Raw genomic sequence first — 21,262 nt, 5'->3', positions numbered from 1 at the left:
CCTTAGTGCAGTACCTGACCATTCCTTGTGCTTGCATTGGCAGGGTACAAGTCAGTCTCCTCAATGCTGAATTATATCTGATACATATGCAGTCCAGAGCAGACTACAGGCTATAAAAGTTGCTGATAATTATTTGGTAGGGCCAGTTTTCCAGTATTGTTCAGCTGTGCTTTATGGTTTCCATGTGAATCTGGACATAGTGTTTCAGTGCAATCTGGGATAATTTTTCATTAAAAAACAGCCTACAAAAAAACTCCAAACAGGATGTATTTCTTCCTCATCTGTCTCTTACAGGCAGAACATGCACATGTTAGTTTACTCTTCCAATAAAGGAAGCATGATTTTGACACAGCAATTAATTCTACTGATTTCCTTTTTGGCCTTTTTTTTTGTTTAAGCACTATATTTATAAATGGGACTTAACAAATGTTGAGAAAAATCTTTAGTGGTTTAATAGAAACAGAAGTAGAGGAAGCTTGTCACAGCATTCATTTCCAATGGTGAGCTCATGTGCCTGTAGCTGTGCTGTTGCTTTATTGTGGTGCTCAGGGAGCTCCTGGCTGACCTGTGTATCTTCCCAATGCCACATCATGTCACAGGAAGCTTGGCCACAGTCCCCTCCCTGCACCCTTGTGTGGCCCTGCTCAGTGGCAGCAGCAAGTACAGCAGTAACTCGATGGAGCATCTTGTATTCCTTAGATTTTGTACTACATAAGAAGATGCCCCCACCCCAATCCACCTCCAGCTGCATTTGACCAAAGATGATAATTTAGTCTCAACTTGCTCTTTTGCAGGCTCAGAATTAGCAGGAGCTGAACTGTAGTCCTTGTGTCCCAGCTGTCCCAAAGCAGGGTGAGCCCCAGGCTGGGACAGAGCATGCAGCACTCCTGGGACAGGAGCCTAAGCAGCCCCTGAGATGAGTGAGTTGCAGACTGCTCTGTCAGTGGGAGAGCTCACTCTGGCTAACTCAGCTTTTCAATTTGTTTCTCACTTAGTAGGAAGGTCTGTGAGAAGCATAAAGATCTTTTTTTATTGCTTTTTTTTTTGGTGGGTTGGTGTTGATGTTGCTGTTGTGATTTTTAAATGTAAAAAACTGGCATTTCTTTCTCTCATTGCTGTGCAAGAGCAGCTGTGGAAGACACAAGCAGGGCTTGCCATGTCCCAGAGCTGTCTTAGCATTTGCCCTTCTTTCTCTATGGCAATCCTGTGTATCACAGCCTCTGACAATTGCTTGCAACATTCTGCCTCACAGCAGTTTTCACCAAGCTGTGTCAGGCCAGGACCATTTTTAAATTATAAAATTGATTTTTTGATCTGTCACATCCTATCACTATCCTTCCATCTGTCTATGTGTTTTCCTGTGCTGTCAATTGCCATGATGGAGTTCTTTTTATAAAATCAAAGTGGAGCTGAAGACACAAAAAAAGCTGTTATCCAGAGAGACAATGCTGGCTGGGGGAATAGTGGATTAGCAAGATTTGGGAATAGAGATACTGATCTTTCTTTGATGGACTCATCTACAAGGGCCTCTGCTTCTCTCACCAGCTACTGTTCCTATTTTCTGTTTAGATGGTTTATTATGTAGGACTAAGTCTGCTTTTCACTTCTGGACAGTTCCATGGGATCTTAGTTTTAGTAAGGATGCTTTGATACCAAAGAAATGCAGCTAGTGATTTTTGGAAACCTGGTTAATGTAGTGCCATGATAACATGAGAGCTAATAACCCAAGTTTCCATTACTTGTGGACCAATTTGTCTTTCTTCTAATTAGTGGGGAAAAAAAAAAGGAGAAAGAAAACAATTTCAAAACAGAGACAAGAAAACCATCTGAGTTCATCTCCTGTAGGGGGAAAGAAACATGGAGTTTACTGAAAAGGGACTTGGAAGTTATCTCTGCACATGGATCATATCAAGCTTTCCAGCTATTTCTCCCATTCTTTCAGGGCAGTACCAAACCTCTGTTCAGCTCTCCTTCCAGCAGCCTGTTCTCAGATCCCCTGATCTGCTTTTCTCCTCCCAAACCCAGAAGGAGCTGAGGACGAAGGGGAGGCCCATGCAGAAAAGCTGTCAGTGCCTGCAGAGCTGCAAAGGCACTCTGAGACCATCTGGCTGTTGCTCCAGTCCCACAGTGTGCTATGGTCTGCACTAGACCTTTCACCTGCTGCGTGGTGCAGGAGCACAGCTCCTCCATGGGCTGGCCCTGCTCTCTGTCCTTTGGCTCCTGCCTGGGGCAGCAGATGAGCCTGCCAAGGAGGAAAATCATTATGAACAAGATGGATGTAATGCTATAAACAGGGAGGGGCTATTGGGTGAAAAGCTTTCACCATACATCATTGGCTGCAGTAATAATAGTGAGCCATGGCATTGCCAAAAGAAATGTGAAGTTTTCAGCTTTTCTATCTGGAGCATCCTAATTCATTTCTTTGGAGGCCTCTTGAATGTTTTATATGAGAAGTGGCTGAGGTGAGGACTGGTACGTCTCTCAGGCTGGGGAGCAATCACAGCAATCAGAGAATGCCTTTTGGAATAAAACTTTACATTCCAATTTTTAAAAAGGCATAGTACCACATTGTTTCCATTTCCTGTCTCAGACCCTGCCAATAATTTTTTTAGGACTTTCCTTCATGACACTGCAAAAAACAATCAGGGTTACTTTACTTGGTAGTTGCATCTGTCCTGAAAATAAGGACGTAAATGCAAACCATATTTTTGCCTGAGCAAGGGTGTGTGTTATTTACAGCTGTTTTAGAAAATGAAAAATCTGTTTGTAATAGGAATCATAATAGGTTTTTTTATAACTTGATGGTCTAAGAGTTTAAATGGGTCAAGTTTGAGGTAGAAGCTACGTTGGTTTGACCATCTGACACAGTTGGAGAGATGTGCTTTGGAACATGTGAGTCTATCTTGATGCCAGTTATAACAGCAGTCAGAAATCAGATCTGCTCTTAATTTTCTCTGGAAAGCTCTGATTTTTGTTTGGGCTGCTAATGGGTAGTTTGGTTTAGGTTTGGGGTTTTTTTTCACCCCAGGAGATTAATGAATGCACAGCAGCTATCTTGGTCTGAAATGCAAAGGTGGACAAGTTCTCAGTGGGTTTTTACCAAGGGATAGGGTGGCAGAGTCTTGTGCTCTTTTATTGAGGTTTTACCTTTTGGTAAAACCTCAGTGCTCTACTTAAAGGCGTATTTTAGAGTGGTAAAGTGAAGTTACGTTTATTATGTTGGTGTTGTGTGTGGAAAAACAAATCAAAGCAACCAAGCAAACAGTGATAAAGCTTGTCTCCCCATTCAGCAAATTAGGGGATTATGCAATGGATGGAGGGGCTGTATTTCAAAGACCCTTTTTTAAGGGTCTTTTCTGCTCAACTTTGACTGGACAGACATTGTATTCACTAAAGAAGATTAATTTACAGTTAGAAGACACTTCTACACCATATCATGTTGTTTTTTTTCACTAGTAGGGTAACTGTTAAGAATATTTGTGTAATCAAACTCCAATCAATATTCCCTGTTAGATGTGTTAGAGAAATGAAGACAAAAAAGCGTTTCTATGAATGTCTTGAGACTGTGGCTATAACAGTTGTCACTGGCTTTAAGTTATGGTAAAAGTGCTGTGCCCTTGTTAGTATTATTAATGTTTGGAGGAAATTAAGCAGGCAATGGGAAATGAGCTTTGTCTTTGTGCAGGCAGATTTTTAAAATAGGAGACAAAGAAGGATTTGCAGAAGAAAAATTAGGAAAGGAAATGTCAAAGGGTGAATGTTTTCTCCTGTATTATCCCTTGCTATGGTTGAAATGAGAGAGTGTAAGAGCAATAGCCTCAACAGATATTTCTTCATCCTTCCATGCAAACTTCACTGGCCATGACCAAAACAGTGTCTACAGAGAAAACCAGTCTGGGTTTAAAAACAAAGAAGTGTGATTGCAGTGTTCAAGCTTGTGCAACCTGACATTACTCTGAATTCATACAGTGAACAAGAGTTTGCTTTACTGAATCTTAAAGATACTTGGAAAAATTTCCTGTTAAATCTAAAAGAGGCAATTCATCCAATAAAGGCCTATTTCTGGCAATTTTGACCTTGCAAAATTAGTCTGCAATAGACTTTTCAAATAAGCCATAGGGAGGATGGGAAACTGCCAAAATCATTGATCCATCTCTTCAGGGCTGCAGTCAGACACAGTCAGTTCTGTCACAATGAATTTAAAAAAAAAAAAAAAAAAGGCTGTTTTCTTTTAAATAGATACATTAGAGAGGCATATTTGATTTTGACAACATCTCCAGTTGGAAGCTGTTTACTGTGTAAATGAGTCTTTTCAGGATACATGTGGTGATGAGGGTTACAGACAGCCTTTGGCCTGACTCTTGTTTCACCTGCAGCTGCCCTGCAGAGCCATGGCAGGAGGCAATTCCCATCGTGTCTGGCTTTTCTTGGAGAGCAGAGGTGGTGCTCCCAGTAACACCAAAAATCAGCAGCAGCCTGTTGTCTGGAGACAGCTACAGAAAGTAACATTAAATTCTGTCTTTATTAAATGCCCACAAGGTGGCACTTGTCATCTTTTTACCTCTCTGAGAGCCAAATTTTTATACTTTCAGCAACACTAAGAAACAGTAGTAGATGTTTTGAAAGTTATCTTAAACAGTAAGCTACCTGTGCTTTCATGGGGTATTTCCCCACCTCTCCATTAAACTGCTGTCAAGAGAAAGTGAAAAACAGCTGTGTTTTGCTTGTTACCATTGCATAAGTGAAAATTTCACCTTAAAATTTAAGATACTTTTTTTTTTCTGCAAAAGATTTAAAAAAGATTATTTCTCATTACTGATGCAGTCATATGCCAGTATTTTATCTGGCAAAGAGGAGAAAAAATGAATAGTTGCTTCCCTTGCTTTGATTAAATGAAAATCTAGAAAGGAATGATTTGCAACCTGGTCTAATCACTTAGAAGATGAGTTCATTCCACTGCAGCAGTGTTTGTGATAAGCAAAATATTACTTCTTAAAATTTCCCATCATTCATAAAGAGGCAATAATAGTAGACCTGCTCATAAAAGGCATTGAACTCTGGCTGTTTTCAGTGGGTCTCTCATTCAACCCCATTAGAAGCATTCCCATGGAATTTATTGTTGCCAGATCAGACATTTGTAGAAACAGGATGGCAGTGTGATCCATTTTTTCTTTCCCAAGACTGATGTAATTATTAGAGCATGCCCTTCTTTAGGCCCCTTCACTTTTGCTGAGTGTGCTTTCTTGTCTCCCCCTTGGTCACAGCAGAGAAATGCCATTAGCCCTTGTAGCTTTCTGGGGCATTGTTCACACTGACTTTTCTTAATCATTTTTTCTCCAGTAATAAGAAGAAATCTACTTGCACTTTTTGGAGTAGTAAAAGCAAAAGCACGAGATGATGAAAGAGCAAATAAAAATAAGTTTTTAATATTAAAAATTCCTGGGGCACAGGGTGTGTGATTTAGTGCCATCTTGCAACTGAAGGGATGCTTTCATTATTGGTGCCTGTTTTCAGTGATTTGCATCTTTCCCTTAGATTGTATTTTACTCTTGTTCTCCTCCCAGATGGGAATGCCACTGAAAAAGAAAAGAAAATACACCAAACTGTTTTCTTGCTTAGATAACTCAAGCATCATTTAATTTTAAAAGTCTAAAGCTGACCATGTGGCATTTGAATTGATGGGCATTGAAAAGTGTAGCTACCTGTGCCAAAGGGCAAGGTAAATGAGTAAACTCTGTATGAGAAGACTTGTCACTGGTGACTGTCACCTCTACCCACAAGCTTGGGCACGTCCCTGTGGGTGGATGGCTTCAGTGTGTCAGCTTCTGTGTGCCAGCTCTCCCTGGCTGGCCTGGCAGCAGCTGGGTGTGCTCCAGTGGCTGCCTGTGACCTCTGCCTGCAAATTGCCATCCCCTGGCAGGGGACAAGCCACATAAGCTGGCAAAAAAAAAAAAAAAAAAAAAAAAAAAGCTCCTTTTTGGACCTAGAGGCAGTTTGTCTCTGTGGTCAGGGTTGTGTTGTGAAAGCAGCACCAGCTCAGAGCAGGGGGATGCTCTCTCTGCTGGGAGGGTGAGCTGTCCACACAGCACTGAGGTGCCTGCTGAGCTCTAACACCTGCCAGCATGTTGAACTGGCATCAGCCTGTCTGGTGTCTTTTCCCTACCTGGAGAAGGAGGAGAAAATAGATGCTGGTTTATTTGGAGACTTCTGTACTGAAGCTCCTTACATCATTGGTGTCTTAGGAAGAGCCTTGATGTGCCTAAAAGTTTTCAAAGCATTTTTTTTTCCTTAATTCAAAGGAAATTTTGTGCCAAAGATAACATTAAAGAAGCATCAAAGACTCAGTAACATTGTAGAAGTATCAGTCATCATTGCTGAGTGACATACAGAAATGTAGTGCTTATTGCCTGGGGTGTTCTCAGCCCTGTGGGGATTTTCCCATAAACAAAGGAAATTCTGTGATGCCCAGGTTGTGAAACCCTAAGCGTTTTTCCACATGGCCCCAGGCCATATGTGCCATCAGGTTCTTGTCATTAATGTCTTTGTTTTAAGTCACTAATGGAGCAACATTACATTTGGGTTAACATTATTTATTCAGTGACTTCTAAACCAAAATTTTTTTGTAAAATAACAGTATAAGAGGATTTGTTTAAGAGAAAAGGAATATTCAAAAAAATTGCGTGTCATATCTTTAAAAACGTGCTGTAAGCCTGTGCAAGATATTTGGTCAGAAATAGTTTGTTGCCCCTTTGCTTTGGAAAGATGAAGGCAGGACAAGATTGAGCCAGAGGATCATTTCCCTTTTTCTATTCATGTGAAGGACTTAAATGCTGAAAAAGTATTTGTTTCTGAGAAAACACTTCCTGCCAGGTAAGAAAGCCTGACCACAGCTTTCTGTCTTTTTTATTGGCACCGACTGAAGTGCAGTTCTCTGCAGCCTTTGGCAGCTGCGTTGGCACCCTGAAGCCAGGGTGGGGTGGGTTGGTTTCCACAGCACCTCGTGGGCACCAGCCATGCATGTGACACTTGCTCTTTGCATCAAGGTCCTTCTCCCCACCACCCCATCATGGTCATCCAACCTACTGCTCCTGGTAGCTGGGGGGTGCAAAGAAGAGGGCATCCCAAGGAGCAATGAAGGATGCTTGGTGTGTGTCCCTTCTTCACTACACCTGCTCTAGACAGGGATGGTTTGGTGTTTTCTGCACCCTAAACCCTGCTGCCCCTCTCCAGAAGCTGCCTGGCATCATCTTCCCCTCCTGCTGCCAGCTGCACAGGGACTGCTGCAAAACACTTCCAGTGCTGCTGCAGCCAAGGATCAGCTTCTCATATTTACCCTGAAACCATGGAGTTGTATCCCATCTGTTTTAGTGCTGCTGCCTAGGGCAGTGGCTGTATTCATCCTTCAATTAACTCAGTACAGTTTGAGTTTTATTTTGGTTGGAGTGTGTAAAAGCCCTCACTGCTAGGGCCTGCTTGGCTGCTGCTGAAAACATTTTGTGATTGCTTGAGCTTAGTTTCTGAAATGCTGTTGGCATTTGTACTTTGAAAAACAGAGATGAAATGACATTTTCTGTTAAACTGTGGGGTTTTTTGTGGCTTGAGAATCTCACCAGCAAATAGATTATAGCTTTTTTTCTCTAACTCAAGTGATTTTTTTTAGGTGCACCAATTGGGTATAGAGAAGGTGCTAATAAGGAAGATGTGGGGGCTGGAGGCAAATTTTCTAGAAGTTGCTTTTCAGGCACAAAAAGGTGTCTGTTGCACGGGTCAGCAAATGGCCACATCCACTGGGCTGGTCATGAATCTCTCCAGGAGTTAATTTTTGATACATGCTGCTGCCAAACAAAGCAAGATTAGCATCTCACAGCACACACTTTCTGGCTAGTGCCTAGCTGGAGATTACAGAAGAATGTTTATACTTTCTTGCATCTTCTCATATTTGTGACTTACACCATTCTTTGGTCCTAGACCAGTTCAGAACATGAAATCAGACATTTTTTTTTCTCCTGATCATGTTGGTATTTGGTCCACATGGCTGAGAACTGCCTCTTTCACAAAGTTCCCCACCTGAGGCCTCACCTGTATTCAATAGAGATATTATCAAATAAATCCAAAGGTTGGGGTAAGAGCTGCTGTCTCAGCAGATAGATGATTGTTTCCTCCCAGACAGCATTAATCTCTGATGTTGGAGATGACCAAGGTGCAGGTACTGACATCCAGTAAAAGGAAACTAAATTCTTTACAGTTAATCTCTCCATAAGTCCTACATTGCTTTATGGGGTTAACCTGCAGAGTTAAGCTGCTGCTGCTCCTCTACCCTTGAACTGGCTGATCTCTGGTGGGGAGCCATTTTAAGCAGAGGTAAACATTTTTATTCTTTCTTTAAAAAGAATACACAAAGATAAGCACTCTAAACAGTTTGAGGCAATAGTAGCAGTTTTCATATCTGCAGTTAAAATGTCTGAAAGAACTGCAGTTGTGCAAATTTATACAGTGGATAAAATAGGAGTGGGTAAGAAAGAAGCAAAATAACATAGGGGAATGCTACATTGTAATGTCACAATTAGTCACATTTGTGTTTATGGAAAATCTGAGATGTTCTCCTGGTGTTTGTGTCTGTATTTGAACTTTCTAAATGGCTGTATGGTTGTCTATTGGCAGAAGCCCATTTTTGTGGAAGTGAGTATTTCTGATGGTCAGTCTACACTTTTCAATTCTTAATTGCAGGTGGTTCATGTTCAAGATGCATAGTTTCCTTTTTTTTTTTTTCTTGGTGAATTGATGTGCTCAAAGGAGGGCATTCTGGACCCAGAGAGTGACACTCCTGCCCACTGTGACATTTGTGACTGTTGCCAGAAGCTGCCTGGTGTGCTGCTCTGGGCTGTTTTCTCTGTATTTAAGCAAATTGCAAGGAGCCTTGGAGTAGAGATGAGATGAGACAAAATTGCTTCAGAATGAGATGCTGAGCAGATAGAGTGGCATGGGTAGGTGAATCCCAACAGGACAACATGGGGAAGCAAACCAAAGCACTGCTCAAGGATGAGGGGAGAGTCTTGCATGGAGGTGGAGATTGCCAAGGCTGGGGGAAGGCAAAGTCCTGGAAAAGAGAGGAGTATGTTGTGGGTGAAGAGGACAATGGCAAGCAAGTGCTGAGTAACCAGAATTTCTCTTGTGATTAGAATATAAGGAAACCAAAGGCAGATCTTCAGGTAACTTTGCACTTCTGAATGAAACAAAGTGAGAAAGGATGAGCCACTTGGATCATCCTCAGGATTCTACATATATTAACTGATGGCATTAAATACTGCTTGTACAAACTGCCAAAGTAAGAACAAACACTATGTCTGAGTTGCTCACAGTAAAGCTGGTGTAACAACATTTGTCAGAAGCTTTATAGAAAGCTGAAGAAAAGTGTTTACTGTCTTACATGGTAAATTTGGCTTTTGGGAAATCTGTGTGGTTTTTAAGTACATATCATCTTCACTGTGTTTGTAGCCCAGTTAGTTCTAAGGGAAAGTATCAGCTTGAAACTGGTCTCAGTTTGAAACTGCAATTTATGTACATGGACAGTGTCCCTGATCTGAAATGCTTTTGCTGATTGAGAGTGCCTTCATACTGGTAAAAATCTGACCAGTGCTGGTAGGATCATATCTGGACAGAGCTGATAGCATCAGCTTATTTATGTTTTCCCTAATGCTCGAGGCCTTTGGAGAAGAGTAGCTTTAAGTTTAATTGCATCTCACTTAGGGCAGAAAATACAGTTAAGATAGAACCTGATGCACAGCTTGTGGAAAATTATTTTATCCTGGAAACATTTAGCAGAGCTGAGTTACTGTGAAAAAAATCTGAGAACTGACAGTGTAGTTTATTGCATTAATTAGAAAGTGCTGCAGCATTAGTGAGAAAATGTATTTTGGGTTCTGCATTTTATGTGGTTTTATCATGCCTGTAAGTGCTTTTCAGAAGCCTAATTGGAGATGCTGCACGTGGAAGCCTGTACTATCTGAAAATCAAACCCTTTTCCTAATAATGAATTTCTAAATACTTTTGATGTATTAAATGGGCCCACATCGGTTAACCTTTAAAAACAGATAACTAATAGACAGAGCTGGTGTTTGTGCTTATTCTATTTCATCTTTGTGTAGTAGGATAGTTTTAGTAACAGAAACATTCTTGCTCAGAAACAAACATTACAAACCCTCTGCTTCACTGTTTCAGTGTGCTTGTGTTTGCTGCTACACTTTTTTAAAAAAATCACAATGGAATTCACCTTTTGTTTTTTCATTACCTCGTGTGGGATGGCCGGAGGGTATTCTCACACTGTAAAGGCAATAAAGCTCACCGACAGATTTTTTTTCTAACAAAACCCTTCTGCACAGCTGCATAACATAAATCATTCCTTTCCATTTCTGAATGTTAGCTATTTCTTGTATGAAAGTAACTGCTGTTCTTGTCTGACTTTAACAAGGTTTGAGGTTTTTCATTTGGCACAAATATTGTCACTTTTTAGTTTTATAACCACAATGTCCTTAGCTGTAACAATTGCATGGCTTGAGTGTGAGGAAGTATAGGTTAGACTGCCAAGATGTTTGTATTTTCCTACCAGTCAGCTCATATTTTAAAAATACAGTGTGTATTGTCCTTTACTATTTATTTGTGAATTCAACTAGGCATATATTGCCAAGACCCAGAGTATATGAAAAGTAAATTCAGGTGGTGGGTAAGAGTTGTCTTCTGGGACTAAAGCCATTATTTTTACTTTAAAATTTTGCCCCTTTTCCACGTGACATTGCATTGCTAAAGGATCATGTTACAATGCTTCTGGAATGAATCGACTTGCACTGCCTTAATTAAAGGTATCAAAGCAGGAATGAATTACCCTGGCTGCATCTGTTGCTGCTGATTTGCTTTTACTACCACAGTGAAGCACGAGCTGCTTAAGGTGTCTGCATATTCAAGGTGTTCTTGCTGTTCTGCAGGATGTGGTAGAGCATCTGCAGGACCTTCCAGAGATCAAACCCCATCATAATCAGGGGGATGGCAGTTTAACTGAGTGCTGCCTTAAAAATAAAGTTATAATGAATTGTATTTATAAAACCCACTTCCACCTAGGTGGTCTGCAAGGTCTGCACCCTCTTCATGCACAGGGCTAAAATATGGGGTAAAATATGGAACAAAATAACAGTGCAGTCAGGGCAGGGAGTGTTCTGGGAGGGTCTGGCAAAGCCTGTGCCAGTTAAACTGGAAAATATCTCCTTCCACTAAGCTCTAGTTTAGAGATATTTGACGTGACCATGTGTGAGAGATGGACTACAGCAAGTATCTGAAGAAGACATTGCTTACTCAAAGGGGAGGCAAAGCAAAATCTCAGCTTCAGGCTCAGTTTTGCAACCCTTAAGGACTCTGAAGTGGAGATGCCACTCAGGCCAAAATTCAAGCAACAGGTTCCCAGATTGCTTGATTTTTATGTAACCTTATAATGAAAACTAGAAATTCCTATTGTGTTGGGTGCAGCAGGTGGTTCCAATGAGCAGATGGTTGCAAACAGAGCTCAGGCACGAACGCTGCAGTCAGGAGTGGCTTCAGACAGCAAGGCTGCCTCAGCCTGTGACCCTGTGCTAGTGAGGATGGAATAATTCTCACCAGCTCCAAGGCAGATAAACATCTTGCTGAAAACCTTGCTGACTTGTGGCATCAGAACTGAAGCTGGTCAGAGCAGTAGAACAGGGGATCTGAGTCAAAGTTTGCAGCATAGCCCTAAACTCAAAGTCAGATCAGTTGTAAAACAGGTCATAAAGGTGACAGAACTTAGAAGACATTGGCATTTTATTTTTTAAAAATGGTATTTGAGAATTAAAATTTTGGAGTAGAAATACGTTGTTACTTTTAATATATGCTCACTACTTCCAGAAAGAGCTTGTACTCAGTATGAAAAAAACTCCCTTCTTTTTTCCAAAATATTTCACTGTCCTTGCATACTCTGATTTTATTTTAGGAGTTGTTAGTTGCTATCCAGAAGAGGAAAAAGCTAGTGGCAGGATAAGTTGCATGGAAACTCATTTATTGGAATATAAATTGAGATTTTAAAAATCTTTCTGATGTAATTGAACATGGAACTTACAGATATATACATAGTAAAATAATATACATTCTTCCTCCTCACATGCTTCTGATCTGCATGTTTGCCATTTTTCAGATTTGTTTCTGTGTTTTTTTCCTAGCTAGATAAAGAAAATGCCTTTTCACATTTTTAGTTTAAGTAAAAAGGGGGAAATTATAACAAGTTTTTCTATAATAGTAAAAAGTAAGTTTAGAACCTAGGTGCAATATTATCTTAATAAATCTGCAAATGCTTTTGTAGTTTTTTCTGTGTTAAAATGTTTCGTATGCAGCATTAAGATTTTTTTGTTTTCTTTCAGATACTGATGAATACAGACCACCTGTTTGGAAATCTTACTGTAAGTATCTCAGCATTTTGGGTTTTTTTCCCAAGTTAGAACTGAAAAAGTTTCAGTTGGATGCTTTAAAAGAGTCAATTCTCTTTTCATCAGAATGTGAATTTAGGAAGCATCAAAGGGATTCACTTCAATTTAGAGATAGGTTCAAGGAAGGAGGTTCACTACCCCAAGGACAGAGGGTTTGATAGTGCACAGTTCTGAATGACTCTTGCAAAGTCTTCATGTATTGCAGGTGACTGGGTGTGTGCCCAGCATAGTAGCATTGGGCTCCATGTGCTTATCAAAGGAAGTGTGACAGCAGCCTGGTTTGACATATAATGAACTTTAGTTTGTGTTTATTATGATCCTTTTTCTGATCTGTTTGTTGGAACTTGTCTGATCTCACCTAGTTATTCCATATTACTTGATGAATTAATTATAAAGAAAATATATATTCTGTTTTGGCTTGCAACATTCTGTTTTTCTGACCACTTGTTAGTAAATTTTTACATCCTTTGTATCCTTGTGTTAAACTTTGCAGAACGTCTCCTTTATTTAAACTGCAATGTTTAATGTTAAAATGCCTAACTTACACAATGATTCTCTATTAATTAGAATTTAACTTCTGCCTCCTCCCAGTGTATCAGTTGCAACAGGAAGCTCCCCATCCTAGAAGAATAACCTGCACTAGTGAGGTAGGTATCACAGTGTTCAGTTTTATACGGTCCAGTAATTCCATGTCTGGACTTAATTGTGTCCAGCCCAAAGAGTGGTTCCTTGGGACACTTTGTGCTGTGATTAGAGTGAGTATCCTTGGGGCACTGGTACTCGGAAATCCATTTGTTCTAAAAATGGAATTTAAAGCATTTTGATGTGTATCATCATTTACTGAGAATCATTTACTACTTTTTGATTCTTAGATATATGGAAACATACATTTTTTCCTCATTTTCTCATGAGGATCTGACTTGTGAATGTTTTAATTCCCACAGAATTATAACCTTCATTTTACTTAAAATAAAAAAAACAAAATAAAAACAACAAAGAAATTTTAAAAACCCAAACCAACCCATAATTGAAAGAACCAGCACAGTTAAGGAAATCATACAATGCTTAACATGACAATTGTAATTATTTTGTAATTATTTGACTGTAAAAGTAGATGTGCTCTGTAGTCAGGGAGAAATTGTAAACTGATGAAGGAGTCTGGAATATTCAGTGAGATAGGTTAGCATTATATCCCAGGCTGGTTTGGCTGCAGAGAAGGGCTTCGAGGACTTTTGTCCTAGGTGGTAAGAACTCACAAGCAAAGTTCATGTTAAGTTATTTTTCATAGTGTTTCTTAGAATATTATTAGCTAATCCAGTCAAATTGGCAGAGACATAAATGTGTATTCAGTATCTTAAAATTAAAAAAATTTACTGCCTCTATGTGATGGAAATTGTTCAGCTATTGATCAGATACAGATTGTCCTCTTTTTAGAATAGAACAAGAAACTTGCCAGCCAAATATAAAAGCATCTGCGTAGATCTTCAAATATGAATCACACTGACTACTACAACTTTCTCATCCTCATTTTCACTGAATTTAAATTCTGTTAATTGGAAAATTTTACTAGCTCTAATAGAGATAGTTAATTAAAAAGTTGGACTGGTTTGCAAAAGTAGAATTTGCTATGGATGAGTGGTGGCCTCCAGCCTGTTACAATCAATGGGGGACTTGCAAAAGTATCACAAACAATGGAAACACTGCTAAGTTCTGTCATCAGTGGAGAATGAAATGCAACCCATTCGTGTCTGTAATGTCATATTTCTATGAATTTATTCCAAACAAGATTACAACATATGAAAAATTTTAAGTAAGTGTGAAACTATCCCTGTGTCAGAGTGAACAAAAAACGGAGACATTCTGTGTTTTAAAATAGCTTCTTGAACTCTGCAGAGTAAACCTGTGTCTGCACCACGAACACTGTTGTAGAAACTGAGAAATAAAAACTGTGGGTTTAGAAACTAGTGAGAATAGAAGTAAATAACACAAAACTAGGAAAGAATCAGTCAGGTAATTATCTGCAGAAAAGAGCATATTAAATAATAATTTTGTCATTGAGGCATTAGTTTATTCTTTTAAAAAAGTTATTGGAAGCTTATTTTTAACTAATAAAGGCAAAATTTAAGAAGTACATTATCAGTGTGCATTTTCTGACTTCTGCGTTAATTCTTTATAATGCAGATAACAGTTTTTCATTATAAGTGTTGAACAATTTATGCAGCTGAGCTGATTTGAAGTGAAAATATATTCAGCAAGCAGTAACTTGTTAACCTTTCTCTCTGGTCTCAGCTTCTCTTGCTTGTGTTGAGCTTTGTGATCTGTTCTTTCTCAGCTGGGTTTCTATTAGCAGCCACACATGAGTCAGTGGGGAGCAGAATCTTTTCCTAAGTGGTTGAATTATTCAGTGTATAAACAAATTCATAAATATTAGGAAGAGAATTTTGGTCCTGAGAACATCAAAGAGGTCAGTGGGAATGAACAATATGTAATTTGGTGAGGTATTAACACGTGAATTGCTCTTCTTGCCTTATTGTAATCCACTTGTTGACAAAAGGAGTAGAGATGATTAGGGGGAAAAACACTTGTTAAAGAATAATTGAAAATCACACCATAAAAAAATCCCAACCTTTTATTTAATGTGCAAAGGCACACATTGTACAAGTGCTGATCCTGAGAGGTGTATTCAACAGAATGACCTACTTAACTTGAAATGCTTCTCAAATACAAAGAATTCAAGTTTCTGCTCTGCTCATATCAGGGTAACACACAGATCAGTGGAGAGATGCTGAAGTAAAAAGAGAATTGCATTCATTTGGGATTTTTTATTGTGAAGGTGCAGCAGAGCGAAGTCTTTTAATAATCCATGAGGTTAAAGTTGATAATTCCATAACATTCTGAGGTTGACTTCTGCATGAGGCTTGCCTGCAAATTATAATGTTGTTTGTCCAATTAATACTGTATTTCCTCAATGAAATTAATATTTTTTGTGCATATAATATTGTATACACAGGTGCACGCATAGGCATATTTAGGGCAGCCTTGACTTATATATAAAAGCATTCAATGAACAATTTAAAATAACTATATGAAAAAATACATAGTATGAAGATAATTAAAATCACGGCTCTTTCTGCCCTTTTAGGAGGCTTCATCCTAATTCGGTGCTAATAGTTAATAAACCTGTTAAACAACATCTCTGTGTAGTATTGTGAAAATGGTCAAGAAAGACAGAATATGGGCATATATAATGCACATCCTTACTAGAGCTGTTTGTAAAGGGTGGCTTTATTTGCATGTTATTTGACTGGGATGACTTTCCAAATTTCATTGTAGCTAAGCTCTTTTCCAAAGGAATGTCTACTATAAGTTGCTTGCCACGTCTGCCTGATTTGTCTGTTCATAAATTTGGTTGCATTGCCTTCACCCCTCAGTTTGAAAAAATAACAAATCAAGCAATGGTGGATATCTTGTTGACCTTTGTGTTTCTTGAAGGTATCACAGGGAGACCTTAATTTTTTCCCATGGTCTCTGCATTAGTGATATCCAAATAAACTTGTTGAAAACAAGTATCTCATGCTTTGTTCCCCCCATTTGTTTTCCAATTTAGGAACAATTTTTAAAACTTTGCCAAGCAAACAGCAACAGGAAATTTTTCCCATAAGTAAAAATCCTGAGAAGTCAAAAGGCAGTGGCTCAGCTGATCTTTGCTGGATACAGAGAAAAAGAAGCAGCTATGGCTGCTCCTACTCACACTCAGCAATGCTTTAGTCCCAAAATATTGCCAGATCAGAAAAGAATTCTGCAGAGGATAATTACACTGTATTTTCATCTATCAGCTTTAGCTAATAGGACCAATTGCTTGCTATCGTCTTTTTTTAAAATATATTTCCTTACTTGGATGGGTTTAGTTCCAGTCTGGATATTTTGGTTTTATCTTGTTAACTTAAGGATGACAAACTGTGAAAGTTAGACTATTGAAACTTCTGAACTAAACTGTTTTGGCTTTCAGTGCTCAGGTGCAAAGGGAGGAGATGTGGATGCCTGCAATTGTCATTTGTAGAATTAATTTTGTAGAATGCAGTCTGCCAGAAACTCTTTGAAGTCCAAGGAAGCATAAAAGACCCAGAAAGCTGCACGTTGCTTCTGGTTCCAGTGCAGTTAAGGATAAGAACACTGTGTCTTAGTTGCAGAGAGTGCAGTTGGTGTAACACCTGCCAGAAGCTTTACAGAAAGCCTGAGAACAGCATTTACTGTCTTACATGGTCAATTTGGCTTACAGAGAGTCTGTGTGGTTTTCTCAATGCACACATACTGCACTGTGTGTGTAGCCCAGTCATTCTGAGTGAATTAGAAGGCCCCTGCTGAGTTCTGATGGAATTTTCTTAAAGTCTTAATGTATGTCAATATAGATGTCAAACCCCCCTAATATTATCGTAAATGTAAAAGTGATGAAAATAACCCCCAAAACACAAATAAACAGTCAATAAAACTCAGTGAATTGAGGTTCCAGCTGCACTGAGTCAAGCAAAAAGTGTTGCACATCAACATTGATACTGAAGTTATTGCAAGTTGGTAAAACTGATCAGTAGAGACAGTGTTAACAGAAGTGCTTGTTTTCCTTTTTAACTCATCATCCACTAACATGGACTGCAAGCCTAGTTACAAATGCCTGGGAGTCCTGTGGGGTTTTTTTCACATGCTTTCTTCCAGTCATCTGCCTGTTCACATTTTCAAATGTTTGCACAGAGTATATTATAAATTTTCTTAGGACTTGCAAGTACTCTGAAGATGCCCTGTCAAGTTGCTAATCCATTTCTGAAAATGAATGCTTTTGCTTATATAAATTTTACAGTTCTGTCTTATAAATTCACTGACATAAAGATAAAATCTCACTAGACAGACAACAAAATCTTATTCATGACAGGATTATTCTTTTAACAACTGCCCTAAACTAGTTTCTTGGCTTAAGGGTTTTAGTTAAGAATTGTTGCAAGTTTCTATGACAACAACAATAAAATGCTTTCATTTTTTTCTCTGTTTATGTTGCTATCTTCATATTGAAGAAATAGCCTACATTTAGCAAAAAATATCTAAGACCTTTCTTCTTTTTTGAAATAATCCTGTCTCTTCAGGCCCTTTGAAAACAGCTATCACACCAGGCAACTCTTGTTTGCTGTTATAAAGGAAAAGGAAATGTTTTAGAACATGATAAATATTTCCAGTGATGGAATGTTTTTTCCAAATTGATGAATCATTACAATAGCTTTTTATTTGCTGGAAATGTTGAAGAATTGTTATTAGATTGTACATCTGGATGTATGTTGTTTTTTGTTGTTTTGGATATCTGAAATCTTTATACTCCACTGAAAAAACTGGAGAGAAGCACTAATATTCATAGGCTTTTTGTTGAAAAGATGGAAAAAAGAAACTAATGTGGCATTCTGTGTTTCAGCATAGCTGGATTGTTTTATACTTCTGTATTTCAAGTTGTATAACTGTTGACTTTTACTCTCCAAAGTGGTTTAGATTATTAGCTGATTTCTGTGGGATATGCTGTTCCTCACTTGGCTCTAAACTTCCTGGACGAATGAAGATGCATTACTTCATCTAAAATAATTATCAGGCAACTTGTACCCTGACAGCCGTGCATATTGTGTGCATTTACACCATAAGGTCTCTGAAGCACAGACAAGGTGGAGTTGCACTACAGAACACATGCACACCTGTTTTTGAAGTCTTTTAGGTGATAGAAGTACAAGACTTAGGCACTTGATGATTTACTGGACTATTTGGCCTCACTCTGAGGGGCTGTGTAGTAGTGGCTTTATTTCAGCAGGGACACCAACAGCTCTGTGATGGAAAGTTGCCTGTAAATTTAAGAGGTTCATAGATGTTTCACATAGATGAGCACTCAACAATATGGTGAACTTACATGCATGAAGTGCAAACTCATTTCCTCTGTCTGGCACTTTGTAAAAGCAGTATTTAATGCCATCAGTTTGTATATGCAGATCCTGAGGATGACATGATCCAGTGGCTCATCCTTTCTCACTCCGTTTTAAGCCATTCACAAGTGCAACATTTTCTGAAGGTGTCCCTTTGGTTTCCCTATGTTCTAATCACAGGGGAAATTATGTTCTAGATTATTTTTGCCTGCACTTTCACATTAAATCCCTTTCTGGTTTTAATACTATATTGTAAACAGTCCATGTAGTGTATGGCTTCTCTTGTTATAAAACATTACAATTTCTGTTGTTTTTTCTAGGTAGAGAACAGACCCAAATATTATGGAAGAGAGTAAGTAACAAACATCTCTGAAAGTTGTTTATCCTGACATGTTGGTTAATAATAGTTACAGAAAAGGTGTCAAGTGTTTAGTCTGTGCTCTGTTTCTTCTGAATGTTTTACAGCAGTGTGTCTCACCATCAGATCTTTATTACAGTGCCATCACTTTTGTCTGTCTGAAATTACAGCTGCAATTTCTGATGGATATGGATATCACTGAGTGCTACTTTAAGTGAGAAAAACATACATACATTTCTGTACTTTCAAGGGATTGTCTTTTTCTGTCTCCCTCTCCCGTTGGCTTTGCAAAATGTGTTTCTGTTTAGGAAGAAAAGATATTTGGATCCCAAATGCAATATACAATCAGTCTCTATGTGTCTTCTGTTTCAGATTGCTAATGCAAAGATGGTTAGATTTAGTGTGGAGGAACAAAGAAGATCTTATGTTTATTTTGGTAAAAGATGTGTAGTGTTGCTGGGTTATTACATCAGCAATTACTGAGATTACAGCAACTTGCTAAAATCTCAGGGGTTGCATAAAATATCCTCAAATGCTTCCAAATGTTTGATTGCATGCCACTAGCACAAAACATGTGAAGCCAGCAGGAGAAAACAGATTTATTTCTACACATTAAATTGATACATGCAGATTTTAAAACAATATACTTGCTTCATATATATTCTTTCCTAGAAGCCTTTCTAAACCATTTGAAGTAACTTCAAATACAGGCAGAAAGGGAAATTAATTAAAACTGTAGATTCCTGTAAATCTGTCATTATGTTTGTTTCTTTTTTAATTACTATTGTTGGTGCTTTTTAATGAAGACCAAAAGGTGCACTAAAGGAGAAGAGGCATGTGTTTCAAAAAAAAATTTTGTTCCTTAGATTCCATGGGATGATCTCAAGAGAGGAAGCTGACCAATTATTAAGTGTTGCAGAGGGAAGTTATCTCATTCGTGAAAGCCAAAGGCAACCTGGAACCTACACTTTGGCATTAAGGTCAGTAATTAATATTTCATTTTTAAATTTATAAAATATTCAAATGGTTTTACTGTGTTGCTGACCTCAGATCATAAAATTCTTTGTAATTGTTTTAATTTCTTTTTCATCATTATACTTTTTTACCCTAGCTACATTTTTGGTGTCTTTAACCTTGCATGCCCTTTTTTGAAGTGTTAGCATTCCTTTTTGTTTGCACCATCAGGATAACAGCAATTGGGGTTTTGCTGGTGAGGCTTCATTTTGCCCTTCTCCCACTCTGATACAGATGTGACCCCATACAGATGTTGGGAGAGCAGGTGATCAAGAAATAAAAGAACCTTATGAGTTCCCTGACTCATCTGCCATGTCCTGCCCAGGCAGCTGTTGCTGAAGAGCACTTAGTCCTGCCTAGTCTCTCCATGGAGTGGCAACAAATCAGGAGGCCTTTTTTGTCTGAACACCTGTTAGCTGGCAGTGTTTGCAGATCTGCTTCTGCATTCTGCAAAGTTCTGGCAAGTGGGTCAGCTATATATAAAAAACTCAAAAATTACTTGTAAGTTTTAAATAGCTTAATTACTTTTAAGATACTGGAGGTTATTGTGGCCTGTGCTGTACACCTGAGTACTCAGATGGAAGATGGATTATTAGCAATGTTGCAAATCTAAGTGGGACAGAAAAACATTGAAGAAGAAGATGCAGTTACTGGAAGTTTTATATGGGTAAAATAAGATTATGATTAAAATAATAATGACTTGAAATAATAGGTTGTGATGAATTAGCTTTTCAGGGGGAAAAAGAGTATATTTTCATAGGATATTTGTTTCTGTAGTAATAAGATTTCAAAGAGAAACATTATTGACATTTACACTGACTTTCTTTAACAGTGTAAATTTGGTATTTCTTATTAAAATAATACTAAATTTCATCATCTTCTGCTCTTGCAATATTCTTTTAAAGCTACAAAGAAATCAGTTGTTGTAACACCTGGCTTGAAGGCAGAGCTCCAACCCTCTGTTTTCAATGGTGCAGAAGACACAGGGCCTGTAGACTAAGATGAAGCTGTTGAGCATCTTGTAGGATTATTGCTACAGGTTGTTTTTCAAATGCACCTCCAGTCCAGCAAGTCAAAAGATAGTTTTTTTCCCAGGTTTGATGGTATCTCTCACACTGGAAAACCCATTTCAAAACAATGAAATCAATTTTATACCAAATAGAGAAAAAAATGGATAGCTGTTAGTGATCAGTTTGGGAAAAGGTTTCAAATGATAGCAAAGTTGTTATCATTGACTTATTTTAATGAAATTCAGTGTTTGGGAAAACACATCAGAAGCTGAAGCTGCAGCATCTTGCAGCCATTTAGTTTGTTAAAGTGGTGACTTGTGTATCAGGGGCAGTGGGTCTAGGTGGCTGCTTTCCTTCCCACAGCAGGTAATGCTCTGTTGTCCTGCTGTTGGCCTTCCAAGTGTATGAATGAGGGTGTTAACTCTCATATCTTAGGTGAAACTCTGTGAA

The 21,262-nt window shown here is 38.5% G+C and overlaps 1 protein-coding gene across 6 annotated transcripts in view; it reads left to right on the top strand.

Annotated features, from left to right (window-relative positions):
* The window catches only part of CHN1 (chimerin 1), an 89,205-nt gene that overhangs the window by 9,306 nt on the left and 58,637 nt on the right, over positions 1–21,262 (top strand). For 4 of the 6 annotated variants that reach the window (XM_085585087.1, XM_077785063.2, XM_085585085.1 and 1 more), the window contains 4 exons: positions 12,420–12,458; positions 13,077–13,136; positions 18,755–18,782; positions 19,655–19,768. In XM_085585087.1, coding sequence (XP_085441213.1) covers positions 19,665–19,768 — 104 coding nt within the window. In that variant the 5' untranslated portion in view covers positions 12,420–12,458; positions 13,077–13,136; positions 18,755–18,782; positions 19,655–19,664. Of the gene's footprint in view, positions 1–12,419; positions 12,459–13,052; positions 13,137–18,754; positions 18,783–18,900; positions 19,003–19,654; positions 19,769–21,262 lie in introns of those variants that run through there. The other 2 variants (XM_085585089.1, XM_085585086.1) reach the window with 2 other exon arrangements.

The sequence above is a fragment of the Lonchura striata genome, chromosome 7, assembly GCF_050655825.1.
Source record: "Lonchura striata isolate lonStrDom1 chromosome 7, ASM5065582v1, whole genome shotgun sequence".
NCBI classification, from domain to species: Eukaryota; Metazoa; Chordata; class Aves; order Passeriformes; family Estrildidae; genus Lonchura; species Lonchura striata.
This window is presented reverse-complemented; position numbering and strand designations above follow the sequence as displayed.